We start from the raw sequence: 18,696 nt of genomic DNA on the forward strand, positions 1-18,696 counted from the left end.
AAAAGGCAGTAAGGGGAGGATTGAGTTAGGGTGTGTGGAGGGGATGAGGACAGTCTAGAAGGAAGACGTGTGGACACTCCCAAGGGAGAAGTTGTCAGGATACTCCCAGGAAAGATTGTGAAAAGAGAGAGGGTTCTAGGGAAGTGGGATGAGACACGGGTTGGGCGCACAGCCGGCCGGGCAGTCGGGCTGGGTCACGGCTTCTCCAGCTGAACGTCTCCGATGTGCAGGCTGCCCACATCCTGGTAGGTGCCCTGGAGGCCTCGGGATATGTCCTCATACATGGAGCAGTCATCGAGGTTAAGGCCCTGGGGTGGGACAGGGTGGTGAGCCTCCGGCCCTGATGCCCGGGTGCCTGCCCCCAGCCAACCTCAGGGAGGAACCCCACGAGACCCCACAGACATGCACCTGCCCCCACCTTCCACTCACCTCGTAAAGATTTTCGTCTTCGTAATCATCCTGGACATCTGCCCCGAATTTCATGTTCTGCCATCGTTTCTGTTGGGGGATTGGGGAGCCTCGGTGAGTTGGGGGAGAGAATATGTTTTCAGGCCCTCATGGAGGCCAGGAGGTGCTTTACCACAGTGGGTAAAGGACATGCCCAGAGCCACATATCCTGTAAGTGGCGGGTCTCTCTGGGTCCAAGCCAGTGTCCTTCTGGCTGTCGCCACTGCCTGTTCTTCTTCACGGGTAACCACAGCAATAACAGTAAATGGCTGTAGTTGCCCAGTGGCCTGAAGAGAGGCTACTGGTCAGAGACTCTGGGAGGACACCAGCCCCCGTCTCCCTTGGCCTTGGCTACATCTGGAGGCGACAGCCCTCCTGGATAGAGGGGGAGAGTGAGACATCCCTGGGGGGAGGGGGAGGGGAGGACAACCTTGAGGGGAGACGGAGCAAGGACGCCCCTCTGGGCCCAGCACCATGTAAAATGCTTTCATTATATTACATTCGTGAACCCTCACAGCCCCTGTGAGGTGGGTGCTGCCGTTCCGCCACGTCTCAGGCGGGCGCCTCAGACGCAGGGGGCCGCTGGTCCCCGGCGGGGCTCACCCTGAAGAGCAGCAGCGTCCCAGGCACCACGGCGCAGATCAGTAGGATGATCCCCTCAGCTGTGATGATGTTGTTCTTGGTGCCCTCCCCCATGTCCAGGAAGGGCCTGGGGAGCGGCTCTGTGTGAGGAGGGAGTGCTGCTCAGAGCCTGGCACCTCAAGCCCCACCTCTCACCTCCCGGCCACGCCCCCAGTGAGGCCCAAGACCATGGAAGCCCGCCCCCCCCAACCGCCCCACTCCGATCTGCAGGTGAGAAAATCAGCCACCGTGTGTGAGTCCCGGAGTGAGGATGCCCGAGATGCAGGAGACACAGGCACTGACGTCATCCCTGCTTCGCCGGTGAGGAAGCCAGTGTTCCCAGCCGTGGAGGGACGGGCACTCACCAAGCACACGGAGGTAGGTCCCGCAGGAGTGCTGGGTCTGCTGGCCCTCCTTGACTTCACACATATACATGCCCCTGTGGCTTTTGTTCACTTGCTGGATGATCAGCTCGTTGTTGGGGCCCTGGCTCCAGTGCAGCTTTACGGGGGGCCACGAGGAGTTGCCTTGGAGGACGCGAAACCAGGTGATGTTGAGGTTACCTTTGCCGCCACTGTGTTCGCACGGGAGGCGGGCCTCGTCCCCCACGCTCACTGTCACCGATGTTGGGCCCGACTTCACCGACAGGGCCTGGCACCTGGGGCCTGCAGAGAGGCAGGTGGCTCAGGGACCGTGAATGGGGACACAGGCCCAGCCTGGCCCCTGCAGTGGCAGCGCTTCTGGCCGTGTGTGTGTGTGTGTGTGTGTGTGTGTGTGTGTGTGTGTGTGTGTGGAATAGTGTGAATGATGCACCGCTGGTGGGAGGGTCCCCAGTCGCCTCTCCAGAGCCCCCTCCTGCCGCCCTTTCCACCCCTGCTCTGTGCTTCAGCCCCTAGTGCTAGAAGTGCCCCTGGCCAGGCAGCTCCTTCCAAAATCTGTTTGGGTGTCACCTCCTCCTGAAGGCCTTCCTGGTTTATTTTCTCAGCCCAGCCCCAGCCTGGCCCCACACCTGGCACTTTATGTATTGTGTATAACTGTTACAGAACCCTTAGAAGTTGGTTCTCTCATTATCCCATTTTACAAGTGGGACAGCTGCTACCCGGGGCAGCAGGAGTGGATCAGGGGTTCAAACCCTGGCCTCCTGGCCCTGGGCCTCTTCCTGCTAGTTTGTGAGCCTGCCCTGCTCTGTGACCCTGGGCCCCGCCCCTCATTCTCCATAAGTAACTTTGCATGTGTCAAGCTGGGGGCCAGGGGTGAGTTCAGTGTCTGGGCTGGGCTGGGGATTAGGGGAGGGCCTCAGCTAGGTGGTTGGCGGAAGGGAGCTGGGGTGGCCCAGGCTGGGGAAGCCCCAGTTCTTGCACCCCTCCTTCCTGGGCCAGTCCACATGGTCGGTTCTGCCTCTTCTGGGGGGAGGAGGAGAGAGGGGGAAGAGAGAAGGAGGAAGAGGTGGGGAAAGAGATAGCACCCTGAGGGTCATGGACTCCACTCTCAGCTCCCAGTGGAAATTTGGGGTGACTAGCCACCTTTTTCAACTCCTCGGTCAAACAGAGGGGTCACAGCCCTGCCAGATGTCAGTGTGTGGGAGGGGAAGGGCTGAAGGTCACCCCCTCCCCCAGCACTGAGAAGGGGTTCCCTAGGTAGGGGGTGGTGACTGGGATTCAGGGCAGAGAAGGAGAAAGCTTTCTCTCCCCGCTGAAGCTGAGCGCTCTGCACAAGTCCCCTCCCTGCCCTAGCTCAGTCAAGGGCAACTTTAGTTCCTTATTTTGATCTGGGGGGACGAGGGGGTGGGGAAGGTATTTCTCGCCCCTTCTTCCAGCCACGGGGGACACCCCTTCCACTTCGTTGAGCCCCCTCCAGCCTCCCGTTGGCCTGCTTGGGACAGTCAAGCAGACAGATGCAGTTTCTACAGGGTCTTTTTTAGCCCCACTCCTGCCAGCTCCTCTCCTGCCCCCTCTGCCTGAGCTCTTTCAACAGTCTCCCAGTTCGCCCCCCACCCACCCTGCAACCTTCCCCCAGCACCTGCCTGTTAACTACGTACCCAGGCCAGCAGCGGAGATCAAGAGGAGAAAGATGGTGGCAGGCGGGGTTCCGAGGGCTCCGGGACCCCCAGGCATCTTCTCCCGGTGGGTTGGTTACTCTGGGTTGCAGCAGTCCTGGGGTACCAGATCCCACCTCGGCGGAGCCCCAAACCCCGCCTCACTTCCTGCCCAGCCCTGCGGAGATGGGCTCCACTGGCCCCACTGCTGGGCGCTTTGGCTGTCGGGCTGCGGGCAGCCCCTGACAGTAGGCTTCAGACCTTGAGTGGAGAGGAACTGCTCCCTGCACCTGTGGCCGCCACAACTCCCCTGAGAGGAGGCTGCTTGGGTGGGGGGAAGAGGTTGGTTTAAGTCCTGACTCGTCACCGAAAAGGAAGCCCGAGGGAGCCAGAGCTGAGGGTGCCGGCTGCGCGCAGGTGCTCAGGGGGTGGTGATGGTTCCGAGCCTGGTCTTTGCCCCTCGCTGGCCTTGCGCGAAACCTGCTTCCTCTCTGAGCCTCCGTGTCCTCACTTCTTGGGGTTGGAAAAAGAGAATTTAAAGAGGTTGTGCCCACACAGCACTGAACATAGGGCCTGGCACGTAGTAGGTGCTCATAAATGTTGGTTACTGTGAATGCTCATGAGGTATAAGTGAGGCAGGCCCACCAGCTCTGTGACTATGTTTTCCAAGGTTCAGCAGTTTTAATTCAAGAAATGAGGATTAAAATATCTTGCTGGGGTTGTAACATAAGTTGACGTTCCCAACACCCAAGGGCCACAATAGGCTCTTTCTTGGTATTCTTTCATTTTAGCCTCTCCACAAAGTGGGCAGGGTAGGCCACCCCCCACCCCACGTTTTACAGAGGAGGAGACTGAGGCCCTCACAGAGAGGGGACACCATCCCTGTCACTTGCCCAGTGGTGGAGCAGGGATTCCAAGTCACTTATGTGTGACCAGCTTCCTTTGAGCATCATTGTAGGTCAAGTGGGAGGAAAATGAGGCCTGAGGGGTGGGGGAGGGGGAATGACAGGAGGTTGCTGAGAGGTTTGTGAGCAGTTAGGGAATCATCTCACATACGTGCTCAGACACATAAGGCGACACCTACGAAAAAACTCATGGCAGGGAGATTTTTGGTAGCAAAAACTGGGAAATAGGTGAAAAGCCCATTTACAGGAGAATGGATGCATAAATTGAGGTAGGGTCAGTCCATGGAATAGCACACAGCAGTAGAAGGGGCCAAGCTTTGCTTGTCGACAGAGCTGCATCTCAGAAACAGGAAAACGAGAAGACATGCACGGTGGCAGGATCCGGCTGACTTGTTTTCAAAAGGCAAAACAGCATGTGCTGTTTTTTTTTTTAACTTAAAAAAAAAGTGATTAATTGGCTGCATTGGGTGTTTGTTGCTGCACGTGGGCTTTCTCTAGTTGTGGTGAGCAGGGACTAATCTTTTTTAAATTTAATTAATTAATTTTTGGCTGCATTGGGTCTTTGTGGGCTTTCTCTAGTTGAGGAGAGCAGCGGCTTCTCATTGTGGTGGCTGCTCTTGTTGCAGAGCATGGGCTCTAGGTGCACGGGCTTCAGTAGCTGTGGCACATGGGCTCAATAGTTGTAGCTCTTGGGCTCTAGGGCACAGGCTCTAGTAGTTGTGGCACACGGGCTTAGTTGCTCTGAAGCATGTGGGATCTTCCTGGACCAGGGCTCGAACCCCTGTCCCCTGCCAGATTCTTTTTTTTTTTTTAATTATTTATTTATTGGCTGCATTGGGTCTTCGTTGCTGCATATGGGCTTTCTCTAGTTGCAGTGAGTGGGAGCTACTCTTCATTGTGATGCACAGGCTCCTCATTGCTGCGGCTTCTCTTGTTGTGGAGCTGGGCTTCAGTAGTTGCGGCACATGGGCTCAATAGTTGTGGCTCATGGGCTCTAGAGCACAGGCTCTAGTAGTTGTGGCACAGGGGCTTAGTTGCTCTGAGGCATGTGGGATCTTCCCGGACCAGGGCTTGAACCTGTGTCCCCTGCATTGGCAGGCGGATTCTTAACTACTGCGCCAGCAGGGAAGTCCCACGTGTGCTCTTAGGGACACATATGCCTGCAGTAAAAGTGTGAACCTGGTGGTCCAGTGGCTAAGACTCCATGCATCCAACGCAGGGAGCCCGGGTTCGATCCCTGGTTGGGGAACTAGATCTCACACGCATACGGCAACTAAAGATCCCGCATGCCACAGCTAAGACCGGATGCAGCCTGAATAAATATTAAAAAAATAAAAAAGGTGTAAACCCATGCAGGGGAGTGACAGCCCACTCCTGAGGGGTTACTTCTGGGGGAAGCAAGGAGGTTGTGATTGGGAAGGGACACAGAGGGCTTTGTCCGTTCTAGTTTTGTCTTGTTTTACTTTTTTGTTTGTTTGTTTTTTGTTTTTTAACAGTTGCAACAATAGGTATCATTTATTAGCAGGCCTGATAGTGAGCATTGGTGCCAACACATCAAGAAAAGAGGTAACATCCCATTTTTCTCATTTCCAGACAATAACCCATTAGTGACGTTCTGATATGGTAAGAGGCAAGCGAACTCGACACAAATGTTTGCCACTTCATTTGTGAGGCTCCTTACAGACCCAGCTTGGTTCTTCTCCAATGTCTTCTCTTGGAGTTGTACCTGATTTTATTACCGGTTTTCATTCGAATCCATTGGGGAATGGGACGATTCTGCTTTTGTTTCTTGGCCAGGAATCGCTTGATCCTGAAAGTCTTGTGAGAAGACATGCTGAGGAGCTAACTCAACCTTGCAGAGGATGGCGGAGAAGACAAGAGGACCCTTGTTTTACTTTTTAAGCTGGGTGGTGGGTTCATGGGTCTTTGTTACACTATAATGTATACTGTTTTGCATGCTTGAAATATTTCATAATTAAAAAGTGCAAATGTCACCCACACAGAAGAACATGGGCCTCAAGAGTTCACACTTCCTGAGTTGGAATCTCAGCTCTGGTCATCTGAGCCTCATTTTCTCCTTGTGAGGCTGTAAGAATATCAGTGCGCTTAGCACAGTTCTTAGGACAGTTCCTCTTCTCTGGCCCTCAGGCCCTCCCCGCTTCCCTCCAGGGACCCAGATGTTCTGTTGGGTCCTTCTCTGTATAACAGGTCATTAGCCCTTCTAAAGTTCCTCCTTATAAGCCCCATGTAGGGAGAAGCCTGGGTCCAAATGCTGCAGCCCTTAGGAACTCACCTCCTTCAGCATCCTTCCTGGCTGAGCGAGTGTCCAGGCCCTCGACTGCCCCCCAGTGGCTGGAGGGGCGCAGCTGCTGCACTGCAGGCCTTTTCAGGCACCCTGGCCTTTCTGGGCACCTTCACCTCCCACTTAGCTAGCACCCCTGGTATCTAGCACTATGTGAATGAACCAGATGCTTGGCATTACATTCCCAGGACAATTGTGAGAAATGTCTTCATCCTCAATCAGCAAAAAGAGTAAACAGGCCCGAAAGAGTGACTGGCTGAAGTGTAACCCTTTTGGCCCCATTTTCCCCACTTCTAAGGACAGTGCCCTGCAGTGGCTGGAGCCCAGGTCCAAGTGGTCTCTTCACCTCCTAGCTGTGGAACATCAGGCAAATTACCCCACCTGTGACTTAATTTCTCCATCTCCAAACTGTGGGTGCTTTTTGACACCTACTTCACAGTGTTAAGTGATGTATTTAGTATTTATAAAGCACCTTGCATGTGGTAGGTAGTCCAGTGTTTATTCAGATCAGATCTTCCAGCCCTGACGACTTCCAGGCTGGTACTGGGTGTAGTACTCTGGTTTGATATTCCTTCCATATTTTGAGCAAGACATGGTGTCTCCTGGAATCCCTCAGGCAGGAGTGAGCAGCTGTACAGGCAGCAGAAGGCTCAGAGTTGCACATAATTATGGGCAGCATTGGAATTTTGAACCTGAGTCATTTGGAGTTCAAAGCCAGGCTTGGCACTGGAAGGAAATGGGTCTGACCTGAGGAATAACTTGGGATAGGTGAGCCTCAGGGGTCTTGGCCTAGCTAGCTCCGGCTCAACATCTTAGCTTTCCCCAACTGGGTGGTGGGCCTGGTCTCATGGGGGTGGTAAGGGGGTCCTCCCAAAGATTGTCCCTCTGAGCTCAGCACGTGCCTACTGGACACCCTCTGTATCTCCTGCCTTGACCAGAAGCCCAATCACAGGCAGAGCTCCTGCCCCACCAGTGCCAACAGCCAATTACCATGCAAAACTGTGGTGGTGGTGGGGTGCTGAGGGCCCAGGAACTCAGCCTCTGTGCAGGTGCCATGCCTCTCCCTTGGAGAGGGAAGTAGCAGTCTGCTTCCAGCTGGGTCCATGCTGCAGCTTCAACACTGCCCCCCAATTCTTGGGACAGGCACAGCAGGCTCCATCTTACAGCAGGGCCCAGGCCACAGGTCCCCAAAGTGAAGGCTCCCATGTGGTCAAGGAAAGGACATGCATACCAGGCAGAGGTCACCTTGGGCTGGAGGCACATAAAGGACCACCTGGGGTGAGGTCTGTCTGTCCTTGTCCACTTCCTTCCTTCCAGGGAAGAAGCACCTGAGCCCCAGGGTCCTCCTGTTTTGTTTTAGCACGGTCCAATGCTCCAGCCACTGCTTCAATTTTCCGTTTCTTTTTTCTGAGAGTTGCAAAGGCAGGTTGTGGGGCAGGTGCAAGGGCCCCTGGGTCTTACACCAGCATCTTGCCCACTTGGGGCAGAACTGTTTGAACCTGGAAGGCCAGGCCCCTCTCTTTCACAATGGAAGGGAAGTGCAGTGCAGTGCTCCTTCCTCATGCCCTTCCCCCACCATCAAGAGACCCAGACCAAGATTATGAATGAGGCAATTTATTAACCCAGCATCATTTGTTCTAATGCTTCTTGTTGGCAGCTGCCACCTGTGGGAAAAGACAAAGATCAGTTGTGGGGTCTGTGTTCAGGCACTTCAGAGTAGCTCCCTACTAGCCACAGGAGGACAGGCATCCTGATCTGTGGTTTCACATGTTTTCATCTCAACTGACCCTCACAACCTTGGGTACTTCCCCATTTTACAGAAGCATAAACTGGGACTCAAGGAAAGAGAGCACTGTAGTGGGATTCCCACATCCGCCCATTAGCCTGAGTCCTCCACACTGCTGTCTGTGCCAGGCCTTGCTCTGCCCTGGAAGAAACACCTTCTCCTTTCAGGCCACCCCCAACTCCCAGAGGGCTGACACCTCCATTCTTTTCAGACACTTGACTAAGTGACTAAACAGTCCAAGCCTCCAAGGAGGCCTGAGTCAATGATACAGAAAGAAGAAAACCAACAATGGGTTCATGCCCGGCCCTGGGGGCTTCCGCTGCTGTGGCTCACTGAATCCTCACCACCGCCCTCCGAGGTAGGCAAGGGCAGATGACTCTACAGACAGGGAGACTGGCTACAGGTGAAGGGACTCTGGCCCAGAGTGTCTATAGTCAGTCAGCACCTGGATGGACACCTGGGTTGTGAGGCACCCTTCCTGATGCTCAGAAGGCATGAAGAATAAGGAAGAAACACTGCAGTCAGAATCAGAAGGCTGACCTGGGAAGAGGGAGTCGTGTGTGTGGGAAGGTGCCCTGCAGGAGAAGCAAGCCCAGCTAGCTGCACCCCAGGCCTGGGGCTCCCTTCACCTACGCACCTGCATTTCCAACCAGCCCCCTGCAGGAAGTCTTTCAGAAACTGTTCTTTCTCCCGCACCCTTCTTCCCTGGGCTGTGCCCTCCAGGGGAGGAAACCGATCAGACAAAACCCAGGCTGTGGCTGAGAAGCCCAGCTCTCACCTGTCCAGCAATTCTGTCCAGATCTCTCTGTCCCTGAGGTGTCAGTTTGCGGCCCCTGTAGGAGAGAAGGGTCACGCAGCCCCAGGTGAGTGCAGGCTCTCACCAGCATCCCAGGTCCCTGCCAGGCCTCTCCTGGACACAAGCCAGACTTCCCAAGAAAGCACCTGGACACAGGACCACATGACGCCAGCCAAGTCCCACTGAGGTCCCCAGTCAGCTGCATTCTAACAAGCTGGAGGCTGGAGTGGGAGCTCCCCTGGGAGCTGACGGGGTGTCGTTTGTGCAAGCATTAGATCAAAAGCCCCGAAAAATCAATTGGGAAAAGTTAACGAGCAGGCTAATGAAAGCGGACAGTCGCTAAATTACCTTCCTGGAGCCTGGAATAGTCAGCCAGAGAGGTCGGGGTGAGGCCCCTTACTGTTCGCTTTTCTGGAGAATCCCCTGCCTGCTTGAGGGGCAGGTGCAGACTGCGGGACAGACTGGGCCCCTCACTGTGTGCATGGAGGGGAATGGTCCCTGATAAGCTCATTATAGGGTATCTGGCCCCAAGGCTCCTCCATCACCCCCACACCCTCAGCTTTCCTTCCCTTGCTTACCCATCTTGGTCCTTTTCCACCATTTTCAGCCCCTCCAGGGCTTGGAGGACTCGACGGGCCACGCTCTTGGAGCCTCTGCTGAAGTGGCTGGGCATGACACCATTTCTCTGACGCCCCCCATAGATCTTGGTCATGGAGCCAACCCCAGCGCCACCCCGGAGGTACAGGTGCCGTGCTGTGGAAGCTGGGTGGGAGGCAAGGGAGACTTAAGACTCAGGCAGAGAAGACACTTCTCCACAGCTGAGACAGCCTTAGGAAAGGGCCTTGCTCAAGGTCACACATCTAATTCTGTGTGTGGTAGCGGATTCTCACCATTTTATAGTCAGAGAAACTGAGAACATGAGAATGCCCACCAAGTCCCAGTACCTAACCACCACCCCCAGTTCAGGAGACTGGGCTGCACAGTGAGTGGAAGGACTGCCACAGCCACGTGACCAGGCAGGGAACCCGCGCCCCTCCAGGGACTTTCGTGGCTATTACTGCCCTAGCTGTGCTGTGAGATGGGACTGAGGTTCTGTGGGTAGAGCCTAGTAAATGTTTAAGCCATGATGGTCCATGGGAGCTCCGAAGGGCAACAGAGTTGGAGAAGGGACCTACTGAGCACCCCCCAGCCTTGGAGAGCTTGGGTAATAGCAGTAGCAGGGCTGACATCCTATGCAGTGGATGTTCTCAACCTGGAAGATGCATCATCCCACTCTGGTCCCTAGACTGGCCTGGGCAAGTCCCTCACCCACCCTCCTCGGAAACCCTCTTCTGTTCAAGTGGAACACGTATGTGCCAGGCCCTGTTTGCTTTTCACACTCTCTCCTATGAGGTAGTAAGACAGCCTTAGGGTCTGGCCTGATATTGTGGCCTTGGCACGTCACCTACCCACACCTGAGAACCAGGAATAACAGTCCCTCATTGAGGGCCACTGTGAAGATGCCATGGATGTGTCAGGTGCTATTTTCCTTTACAGAGAAGGTTAAACTCCAGGGGGGGACTCCTGGTCTCATGTCACACAGCTCTGGAGGGAGAACCCCTCTAGATGGTTCTGGTTTTCCACCTCAGGGGGCCACTGAGGTTTGAAGGAACTTGGGGCACAGATGCTGGCCACCACACAGCCCTGCCTGGCTGAAAGCTCAAGGGACTCCAGGTCACCCCAGAGACCAGCACATTAGATTCTCCTTAGTCTTGAAGATGAGCGAGGGAGTCAAGCATTCGTTCCTTCAATAATGACTTGTTGCTAAGAGTCACGGGGCACTGGGCCATACCCATGACCCTCCAGTGTCATGAGCTAAAGGGGTAGGTGGAACTGACCAGGTGAGGTGCACTCCTCCTTCCCTCCAGCTGCCCCTCCCAGAGCAGTTCTTGCACACAATTTGTTCTCAGCCCCTCTCCTGCCCTCTTCTGCTAGGAGAGTGACCTCATGGAAAACTCCCCTTTAAGAAACCAGTGCAAATGTCCAACGGCTACCACCATTCCTCCTGTACCTGTCTGGTCACGCGCTGGCTCCTGGTGGAGATTTGCTCTCCCATTTGGGCTCTCATAGAAGTCATGAGAGCCTCATGAAGGGGGTAAGATGAACACTCCTAATTTCATGAACACCCAGAAGAGGCTGCACACTAGAAATGAATCTTGCTGAACCAGCATTAGTGCTCAGTCCAACCTCAGCAATGAAAGGGAGAGTTGTCTGGTCGATGGGATTTGGATCCCAATGTCGCTCCTTGTCAGCTGTGACAGAGTTCGCCCCCTTTAAGTGGTCTGCACTATGGTACTAACGGGGACAACTTACTTCAACTCTGAGCAGTGACTGGCAACAGAACAAACTCCAATAAAGCCCAACCTTAGTTTCCCATCTTTTTTAGTGCCAGTACAAGGGACTTCCCTGGCAGTCCAGTGGTTAGGACTCTATGATCTCACTGCCAAGGGCCTGGATTCAATCCCTGGTCAGGGAGCTAAGTCCCACAGGGCACGCAGCATGGCAACCCGCCCTCCCCACTATCTGGTGCAGTGTCAGGTACTACAAGGCCTTCCCCCGTCACAGCAGCTTGTGCTAGTTGTTTTCCTGATAACTAGAAGGGAGAGGAAGAGTATTACCTTCACAAATTGGAAGTTAACACTCAAAATATTGAGCTTTACAAGAACACTGATCTCTTTTCACCTCCTCTCCTCAGCCTGCGAGACCTAGGCCCCAGCCCGCGAGACCTAGGCCCCAGCCCCTCCTTCTGAAGTGGGGCTGTAAAGACGCAATTCCAGGCCACCCTGACCGGTGTTTATGAAGCCTCAGTGAACTAGGTGACGCCACAAATGGCTTTTCTTTCAGTCCCTTCCTTCCCCTCCTCTCCTGAATCCCTGGGGTGGCAACCTGTTCCTCTTGGTAAACCCAGATGAGGAGTTACTCCTCACCTCAAACTGCAAAGGAAGGACCATGCAGCATCCCCAAAACCCAGCTCTGTGTCCTGCTAGGCCACTAGGTGGATGAGGGGGAGGGTCACACTCCACTTGGCACACAGCAGACCAAACAAGGCTTTGCAAATCTTTACAGCCTAGCAACTGCTGGTTTTAAGTTCACATTCGTGGCTCCATCCTGACCTGCTGAATCATAAAGCGGGGAAAAGAAGCCTCTCAGCAGACTGGCTTCCATCCTACAATAAAATGCCTTCGGCAGGAATTCCCTGGTGGTCTAGTGGTTAGGACTCTGCACTTTCACTGTAGGGGCCTGGGTTCAATCCCTGGTTGGGGAACTAAGATCTTGTAAGCCCCACACCATTGGCAAAAACAAAACCAAACCAAATCAAACAAAGGCACTCAAGCGCCCCAATTCAACAGCTGCTCACTTGCTCACTCACTGCTGGATACCTACTGAGACACACAATGTACTCTTACCTCCCTCCCAAACAGGCCCTTCTGAGAACTGAGGTCAAGAAGCCTGTCTAGGGCCACACTGCACCACACCCTTCAAAGCCCTATAGTGATCTCCCCTTGACACTGCTCCTCCCCTTAGAGCAGGTCCCCACTCTCCTGAAACAGGTTCTTTCTATCTCTATACCTCACCCCTCATACACTACCTGCTACACCACTGCCTGACCCCTACAGATCTGCACCTTGTCCAGGCCACCCCCAGGAAGGCCCTGCCATCTATCTCTGTCTTCTGTATTCCCCACACCTGCAATCAGTACCTGTCCACCCCATGCTGGCTCTTATATGCCTCCAGAATTTGACCCCCACTGCCCCACTGCCTTTACTGCCAGAGCTCAGCCTCCCAGGACAGGTCACTGTCCCATTGTGCTTTAGCCCCAAACCCCTGAGGGGACAAAACAGGCCAAGCTCCCATGATCAGAGAAGAAAAAGCAAATATAGCAAACTTTGGTTTTGGAGTCAGCCTGCCACACCCTCCCAGGGTCTTCACCTGTCTGTATCTCACTTTCTTCCGGGATATACAAGTATCTCCTATGACTCTACTTGCCCAGAGTATGAATTACCAAACTAAGTGGGAGCACTCTAGACTCCAGCAGAAGCTGGCAAACTTTTCCTGTAAAGGGTCAGATAGTAGACTACATGGTCTGTCACAACTGCAACTCTTGCCCCTGCCACGACTGCAAGCAAATTGGCATGGCTGTGCCCCAACAAAATGTACACAACAAACCTTGGTCTAGAATCACTACCCTGTGCCACTAGGCCAGCTGGGAAAGTGAAGTCAAAAGGGAGCTTCGGAAATCCAAAGGGAGACCAGCAAGGCAGGCACAGGACACACACCCAGTGTGAGGTGTTGCAGAAGGTGCACAGTGGGCAGAAAGAGGCCACAGCAACTGTAAAGATGACCAGCAGGCTCAACTAGGGGTATATTACCCAGGGACCTTTCCTCATTTCCCCTTAATCTCTCCCTACCTAGAAAAAGAAAGTACACAATGCTGCCAAGGGGAGAAAACTCCCCGCCGCCCCTGTAATGACAAGAGTTGGGTGGACTGTGGCACCAGGAACTGGCAGACCCCAAGCACGTTAATTCAGCTTCCTGTTATCAACTGCAAATCAGCAACCACCACTCCCATTTGGAAAATTTTTGTTAGGTACAGATTATACAAAACATACGTATTCACCTGACCAAATGAGAAAAACTATTAGATTCTTTCTCCTAATCTTAGATCCAAACTTGCCCCGACCTACTGACCCTTGGGGAATCACCAAAGAGCAGTCAGGACCAGACAAGCCTTGCTTCCCAACACAGGTGGATGCAGTGGTAGCAATAGTCTTGTCCAGGCACCCCGACCCTCTGCTGGGGCTGCTGTGTGCCCAGGGGGGGTCAAGTCAACTCCCCTTCACCAGACCCATTTTTCTCTATAAAAACACAGAAGTGGGTAAATAGATATGTTACCTACCCACTTACCTCACAGATTTGACCTTTTAGTCCTCAGGGGTCAGAGGCTGTGGCTAAGCAGGCTGGCCCCTGTGCCTCGTCTAGAGCCTCAGAGTGACCCGCCCATCTACAAAATACTTCATGTTCTGAGGTGCTGGGCAACTTTCACCAAGGCCAACTCTTCTCAAGGTCATTCTGGAATTTTGTCACAACCCTGCTTCCCACCTACAGGCAAGCTTTCGTCAGGACAGAGCCCCCGCTTCACAGAGGAAGGCTGAAGACTGGAGAGGCTGAGAGTCCTTAGTGAAGGCCTGTGCGGAGACTGCCACCCCGGCACAATCCAGTGCTGAACCCCACCCCATACTCCCAAGGTAAGCCTCCATGGGGGTGACTGCTTGGAGAAATTTGACACATTAAACACAGATGAGACAGTACTAGCACTGTGCAGTTAGGGTCTATACTTAAAGTCAGTCATTCGAAGTCATTACTGAAGGATTAATAAGAAGGTAAGAGAAAGGAATGACCATGAGGTTTTCTTCTGAGTACCTGAGATTTGCCAAGATTTAGAGCGATAAACGACCTGGTCAGATTCCCAACCCCTTAGTTAGGAACAACTTGTTAAACAAGATAGTTTAACATAATGATCTGACTGATATACAGACCCCACAGACATTAAAAGGACAATGCGTGTCTCTAAAACGAACCACCTCTAGGCAAAATATGAACACTACTCATTTGTCCCTGGGTTTCCCTCAAGCTCAGAGGAAAGCACAGGCCCTCACATGATACTGACTGTCACACAAAGCCTGCAATGACAGAGTCGAAGATTTCTCTCTTATAATCTTTTAGGGCAAAGAAGAGCTCACAAAAGGGACACCAGCCCCCCCTCCCCCCAAAGGCTCCAGTTCCTCACCAGCTCGTGTGTAGAACCAGTTCTCATCGTAGGGAGCGAGCTCTTTATGCTTGGCCAGCTTGACAGTGTCCACCCATTCAGGGACTTTCAGCTTCCCGGACCTGGGACCAAGACAGTGAGAGAGGCACAATTCAGGAGTCTCCACAAACTCCACCCCAATTCCCTCCCCTCAACACAACTGTAGATCAACAAGAGCCCAACGTGTCCCCAAACACAGAGAGACTGAAACTCAAACACAACGCAGGCCTCATGCAGAAAGGGCGGGCTGCAGAGACCTGCAACAAGCCTCCTCAGCCAGGGAAGAGAAAGCCTGCGGGCCCTGAGGGGTCAGGCAAAGACGACAGCCTCCACCCACTCGGACCCCCCATCCCCACGCTCACTTTTTGAGGAAGGCTGCCAGAGCTCTGACGAACTCCTGCTGGTTCACGTCCTTTACAGTAACTCCAGGCATCTGCGGGGAAGGTCGAGCATGTGAACACAAGACTGACGGAGACGACGGACAAGGGTCGGGGCCCAGCCCCAACGCGACCTAAACCGCCGCACTCCCCTCACCCCCGAAGGCCCTACACCAATTCTCGGCTTTAAAGGCCCCGACGTCTGGGGGTCCTACAGAGCTCACCGACGTCCCCGGTCTCTCCGGGTCGCACCAACACTGCCCGCTCCCATTTGTGAAGACGCTGTATCACCCCAACCCCTGATTCTGGGCCCCCACCCATTCCCCGCTGCCCCCCGGGCCCGGGCTCAGTTCCCAGACCGCGCGGACCAGACATGCCCGGGCCTGCCGCTCGCACGTGGCCGCGGCTCCAGTGGGCGGGGCGGCGCCGCGCGGGTGCCCCGGAGGCCCCAGGCACACGCTCCCGGCTCGAGAATCAGGCCCCGAAGCCCCGCACCCGGCTCGGACCGGAGCGCTCCCCTTACCGTGCGGCCTCCGCGCTGCCAGCCAGGGGAAAGGGAGCAACGGGGTTTCCCGGGCGCACAAGTCGGGCGTCGGTTATCGCGAGAGTTTCGAGAGCTCGCGAGAGCGGGGTTAGAAGAAAGCGGCTCCGCCTCTCTCAGGGCAAATGTGGCTTCTCCGCGGACGTGGGAGGGTGTGGTGTGAGGGTGGAGGCTTGTTTCCTCCTACAGCATGATAGAGCGAGAAGCTCTTGTCTTGAGCTGGAGGGAATCTAGCTTCGTTTGCGTCGATCGTCGATGGAAAAAAGAGCGGCGGAGACTGTATCTCCTGGCGGAAGTTATGGCGAAGTTGGGTGGACAGGAAATAGACCAAGCTACTCCTGACGCCCCCAGCGGGACGACTCCTTTTCCGGGCGGAAGTGGCTTTTCTGGTAGGAAGTGGGGCTAGTAAGGGCGGAACTGTGATCCGGAGCCCAGGGGAAGGGCAGGGAAGAAATGTGCTCACTACCTGTTCTTCCTTAACCAGCAGTACTCGCGAGATCAGGAAGGGACGGAAGCCCCACCCTTCTTAGGGCGGAAATTGCTTCACCACCGCCCAGGAGAGCGGACTGGGAATGAGGCACTGGAGGCGGGGAGCAGATAAGGGCAGGGACAAAGGGGCAGAGGCGGGATCTTCAGGGAAGTCCAGCTCTGCCTCCTAACGCCTGAGTCTCTTCCCACGTACTGCACACATATTAATTCTATCAACAAATATTTTTTGTGTGGCAGGCACAGGTAAACATTATGTAGTACTACATGCATTATCTAGTTTAACCCTTCTAAGTTCCAACAGCCAAGAACACAAAGGACACACCTGTGGTTTGATAAAGTAGCTAACTTGCCGCAAGGAGAAAACATTTAAATGTGCATCTTAATGTAAACTATAACGTGTCAGTGTAGATTCAGCAGTTGTAACAAATGAAGCACTCTGCTGTGGGATGCTGATAGTAGGGGAGGCTGTGGAGGAGCAGGGGGACTCTGGGAACTCCTACTTTCTGCTCAGTTTTGCTGTGAATGTAAAAATTGCTCAAAAGAAAAATACCTCTTAAAAAATGGTTTGAGGGTAGGAAGTTGTTCATGTTGTGATCAGAGGAGAGGCCACGTTAGAGTACATTAACTTCGTAGAGAAAAAAAAATTCGTAAGGAATCAAGACAACATGTTTACTTAATCATTTATTCTGAACACCCAGAGAGGAGTTGACCACAGGCCCTGCCCTCTAAGAGTACTTATTCTTGTAGGGGAAGACACAGTTGGACAGAGATAGGCACAGCTTAGGGTGATCAGTCCTGTAAACTAGGGGCCAAGGGAATGTAAGGAACTCTACCTAACGGGCTTATCAGGGACACTGTCAGATAAAAAGAATGAGAGTCTATGCAGGGCATGGGTTATAGGACTGTCTATGTGAACATATGTTGGTGGCTGCAGAGCCAGCTACACAATGGGACAGGTATACAGAATGAGGTCTACATGGACCAGGCAATGAGGATCTGAGTAGAGAAACTGGATGGGGATGGATGGTATGATGTCGGTTCTACATTGGTCAAGGAGTGTGCTCAGGAGTGGACCAGGTTCACATAGGGCTGAAGTGAAAGGGAGCATGGACTCCCAAAGGGCAAAATGTAAAATGAGCTCCTGAAGTGAAATATGGGTGTCTGTGGGGAAGGAGTCTTGTTTGGAGAGAGGCGCAGGCTGGTGCTTCAAATTTGGAAACTCACTGGTTATTTCTGCAGAACATCAGGTATGTGAAGGAAGCTTAGAGGAGGGACAATTTACTCAATACCTGGGCAACACCTTTCCTCACCTGGCAATAGGTAATGGGAAAGGGAGTGACATGCAACAGTGCTTCCAGTGTATTGGCTTTAGTCTCCAAATGCTGGTCAGAGGCCAAGAGCCCACTGGCTGCGCACAACCGCAGGTGGAAGGAGGCTGCAGCCACTCAGGAGCATGAGCAATCTGTAAATCTGCCCCTTTCCTCACAGCTGACCTCTGAAGGGCCTCCACCCTCTCCCGCAGGCACCAATGGGGAAGCCTTGACAATCTGATAGACAAAGCAGGCCTAGCCAGTAGTGTAAAAAGCCCTGCCAGATATGACAAGAAGGGGAGATGGGCTGCAGAGAAATGGGTCTGTAAAGAGTGGCCTGCCCCCAGCTCCCTTCTTCCAGTCTCCATCATTTTCTTTTTTCTCTCCCTTTTCTCATGTCATCCTTTAACCTCAAATTATACTTTCCCTTTTTCTCTTCCCAGCTGTGTGAGGTTGGTGTACTCCAGACCTTTGGTCAGCCCTGAATAGCAGGGTCTTAGCCATGTTGCATGTTTCAATGCTTCCCTTCCCCTTGACTGTGGGCTTGGTTATCTGTCACTGGGAAAGCATGGCACAGCAAAGTTTAGGCAGGTCTATTAAGGGGCAATCATATATCTAAGTTAAAACAAGGTCAGGGAAGGAAGGTGTGAAGCAGACTTTGGTCCTTTGATTATCTTGCACTGAATCCTGAAAAGTGTTGGAGATTTGTTGCTCCGTAATCTATTAGAATTAGAAGCAGCTCACTTTCTCAAGGCCTCAAACCAGAAAAGAGCAAGTTGTAATTGGATGCCATCACCATCAATTATTTTGAATAAAAAGGTGTAGGTAACATTAGGAAAAAGAATCAGTGATCAGGCATGTCCCTTGATCTTTCTGTTTGGCCCTTCTAAGAGTGGGAATGGGGATGGGAGTCTCCAAGTCTTCATGTCTCTGGAATAGCTCAACAGGTCTTCACGTGCTTGGAACAGTTCAAGGAGAAGGACTTGACAGCAGAGGATTAAGAAACAAATGTGAGTAAGATATGATTACTTACTGCTACCTTGAGTAGAAAAATAAAGACTTTCTGAAAAACCCTTGGGACTTATGTCTGTCTCCTGGAGTCCTGAATTTTTCACTGTATGTATTATAAAAATTACCTATTAATTGGTTTGGGGCCTGGCAAGAAAGAGGAAACTTTCTCCAATATTTGCCTAGAAATTTTCCCTAAAATTCTAGGGCAAGTCACTTTATCTCTTTAAGCTT

General features: G+C 53.2%; 3 protein-coding genes across 3 annotated transcripts; all 3 read right to left on the reverse strand.

The window, feature by feature from the left end:
- Nucleotides 1–194: 194 nt before the first annotated feature.
- Nucleotides 195–3,182, reverse strand: CD79A (CD79a molecule). The gene is made up of 5 exons (XM_057712812.1): nucleotides 3,107–3,182; nucleotides 1,434–1,733; nucleotides 1,051–1,169; nucleotides 430–498; nucleotides 195–308 (listed from the first exon to the last, which is right to left on the reverse strand). Exons 1-5 carry the CDS (start codon nucleotides 3,180–3,182, stop codon nucleotides 195–197), a joined length of 678 nt encoding a protein of 225 aa, XP_057568795.1.
- A 2,308-nt stretch (nucleotides 3,183–5,490) lies between these two features.
- On the reverse strand, nucleotides 5,491–5,888 carry LOC130838761 (60S ribosomal protein L39). Its single transcript, XM_057712261.1, has one exon. The coding sequence runs from the start codon at nucleotides 5,839–5,841 to the stop codon at nucleotides 5,686–5,688; it is 156 nt and encodes a 51-aa protein (XP_057568244.1). The 5' UTR covers nucleotides 5,842–5,888; the 3' UTR covers nucleotides 5,491–5,685.
- Nucleotides 5,889–7,908: 2,020 nt separating this feature from the next.
- Nucleotides 7,909–15,774, reverse strand: RPS19 (ribosomal protein S19). The gene is made up of 6 exons (XM_057712816.1): nucleotides 15,638–15,774; nucleotides 15,100–15,170; nucleotides 14,720–14,820; nucleotides 9,471–9,654; nucleotides 8,875–8,929; nucleotides 7,909–7,974 (listed from the first exon to the last, which is right to left on the reverse strand). Exons 2-6 carry the CDS (start codon nucleotides 15,168–15,170, stop codon nucleotides 7,948–7,950), a joined length of 438 nt encoding a protein of 145 aa, XP_057568799.1. The 5' UTR covers nucleotides 15,638–15,774; the 3' UTR covers nucleotides 7,909–7,947.
- Between the last annotated feature and the right edge of the window lie 2,922 nt (nucleotides 15,775–18,696).

The sequence above is a fragment of the Hippopotamus amphibius genome, chromosome 16 (genome assembly GCF_030028045.1).
Source record: "Hippopotamus amphibius kiboko isolate mHipAmp2 chromosome 16, mHipAmp2.hap2, whole genome shotgun sequence".
In the NCBI taxonomy this organism is placed as follows: Eukaryota; Metazoa; Chordata; class Mammalia; order Artiodactyla; family Hippopotamidae; genus Hippopotamus; species Hippopotamus amphibius.

Bases quoted from the DNA above. Each gene is read 5' to 3' on its own strand.
- CD79A (XM_057712812.1), bottom strand. From the start codon at position 3,182: ATGCCTGGGGGTCCCGGAGCCCTCGGAACCCCGCCTGCCACCATCTTT. The intron at 1,734-3,106 runs GTACGTAGTTAA...GCCTCTCTGCAG, and splicing joins GATCTCCGCTGCTGGCCTGG to GCCCCAGGTGCCAGGCCCTG. The intron at 499-1,050 runs GTGAGCCCCGCC...ATCCCCCAACAG, and splicing joins GGACGCTGCTGCTCTTCAGG to AAACGATGGCAGAACATGAA.
- RPS19 (XM_057712816.1), bottom strand. From the start codon at position 15,170: ATGCCTGGAGTTACTGTAAAGGACGTGAACCAGCAGGAGTTCGTCAGA. The intron at 8,930-9,470 runs GTAAGCAAGGGA...TCTCTCCTACAG, and splicing joins GTGGAAAAGGACCAAGATGG to GGGCCGCAAACTGACACCTC. The intron at 7,975-8,874 runs GTGAGAGCTGGG...CTTTTCCCACAG, and splicing joins TGGACAGAATTGCTGGACAG to GTGGCAGCTGCCAACAAGAA.
- LOC130838761 (XM_057712261.1), bottom strand. From the start codon at position 5,841: ATGTCTTCTCACAAGACTTTCAGGATCAAGCGATTCCTGGCCAAGAAA.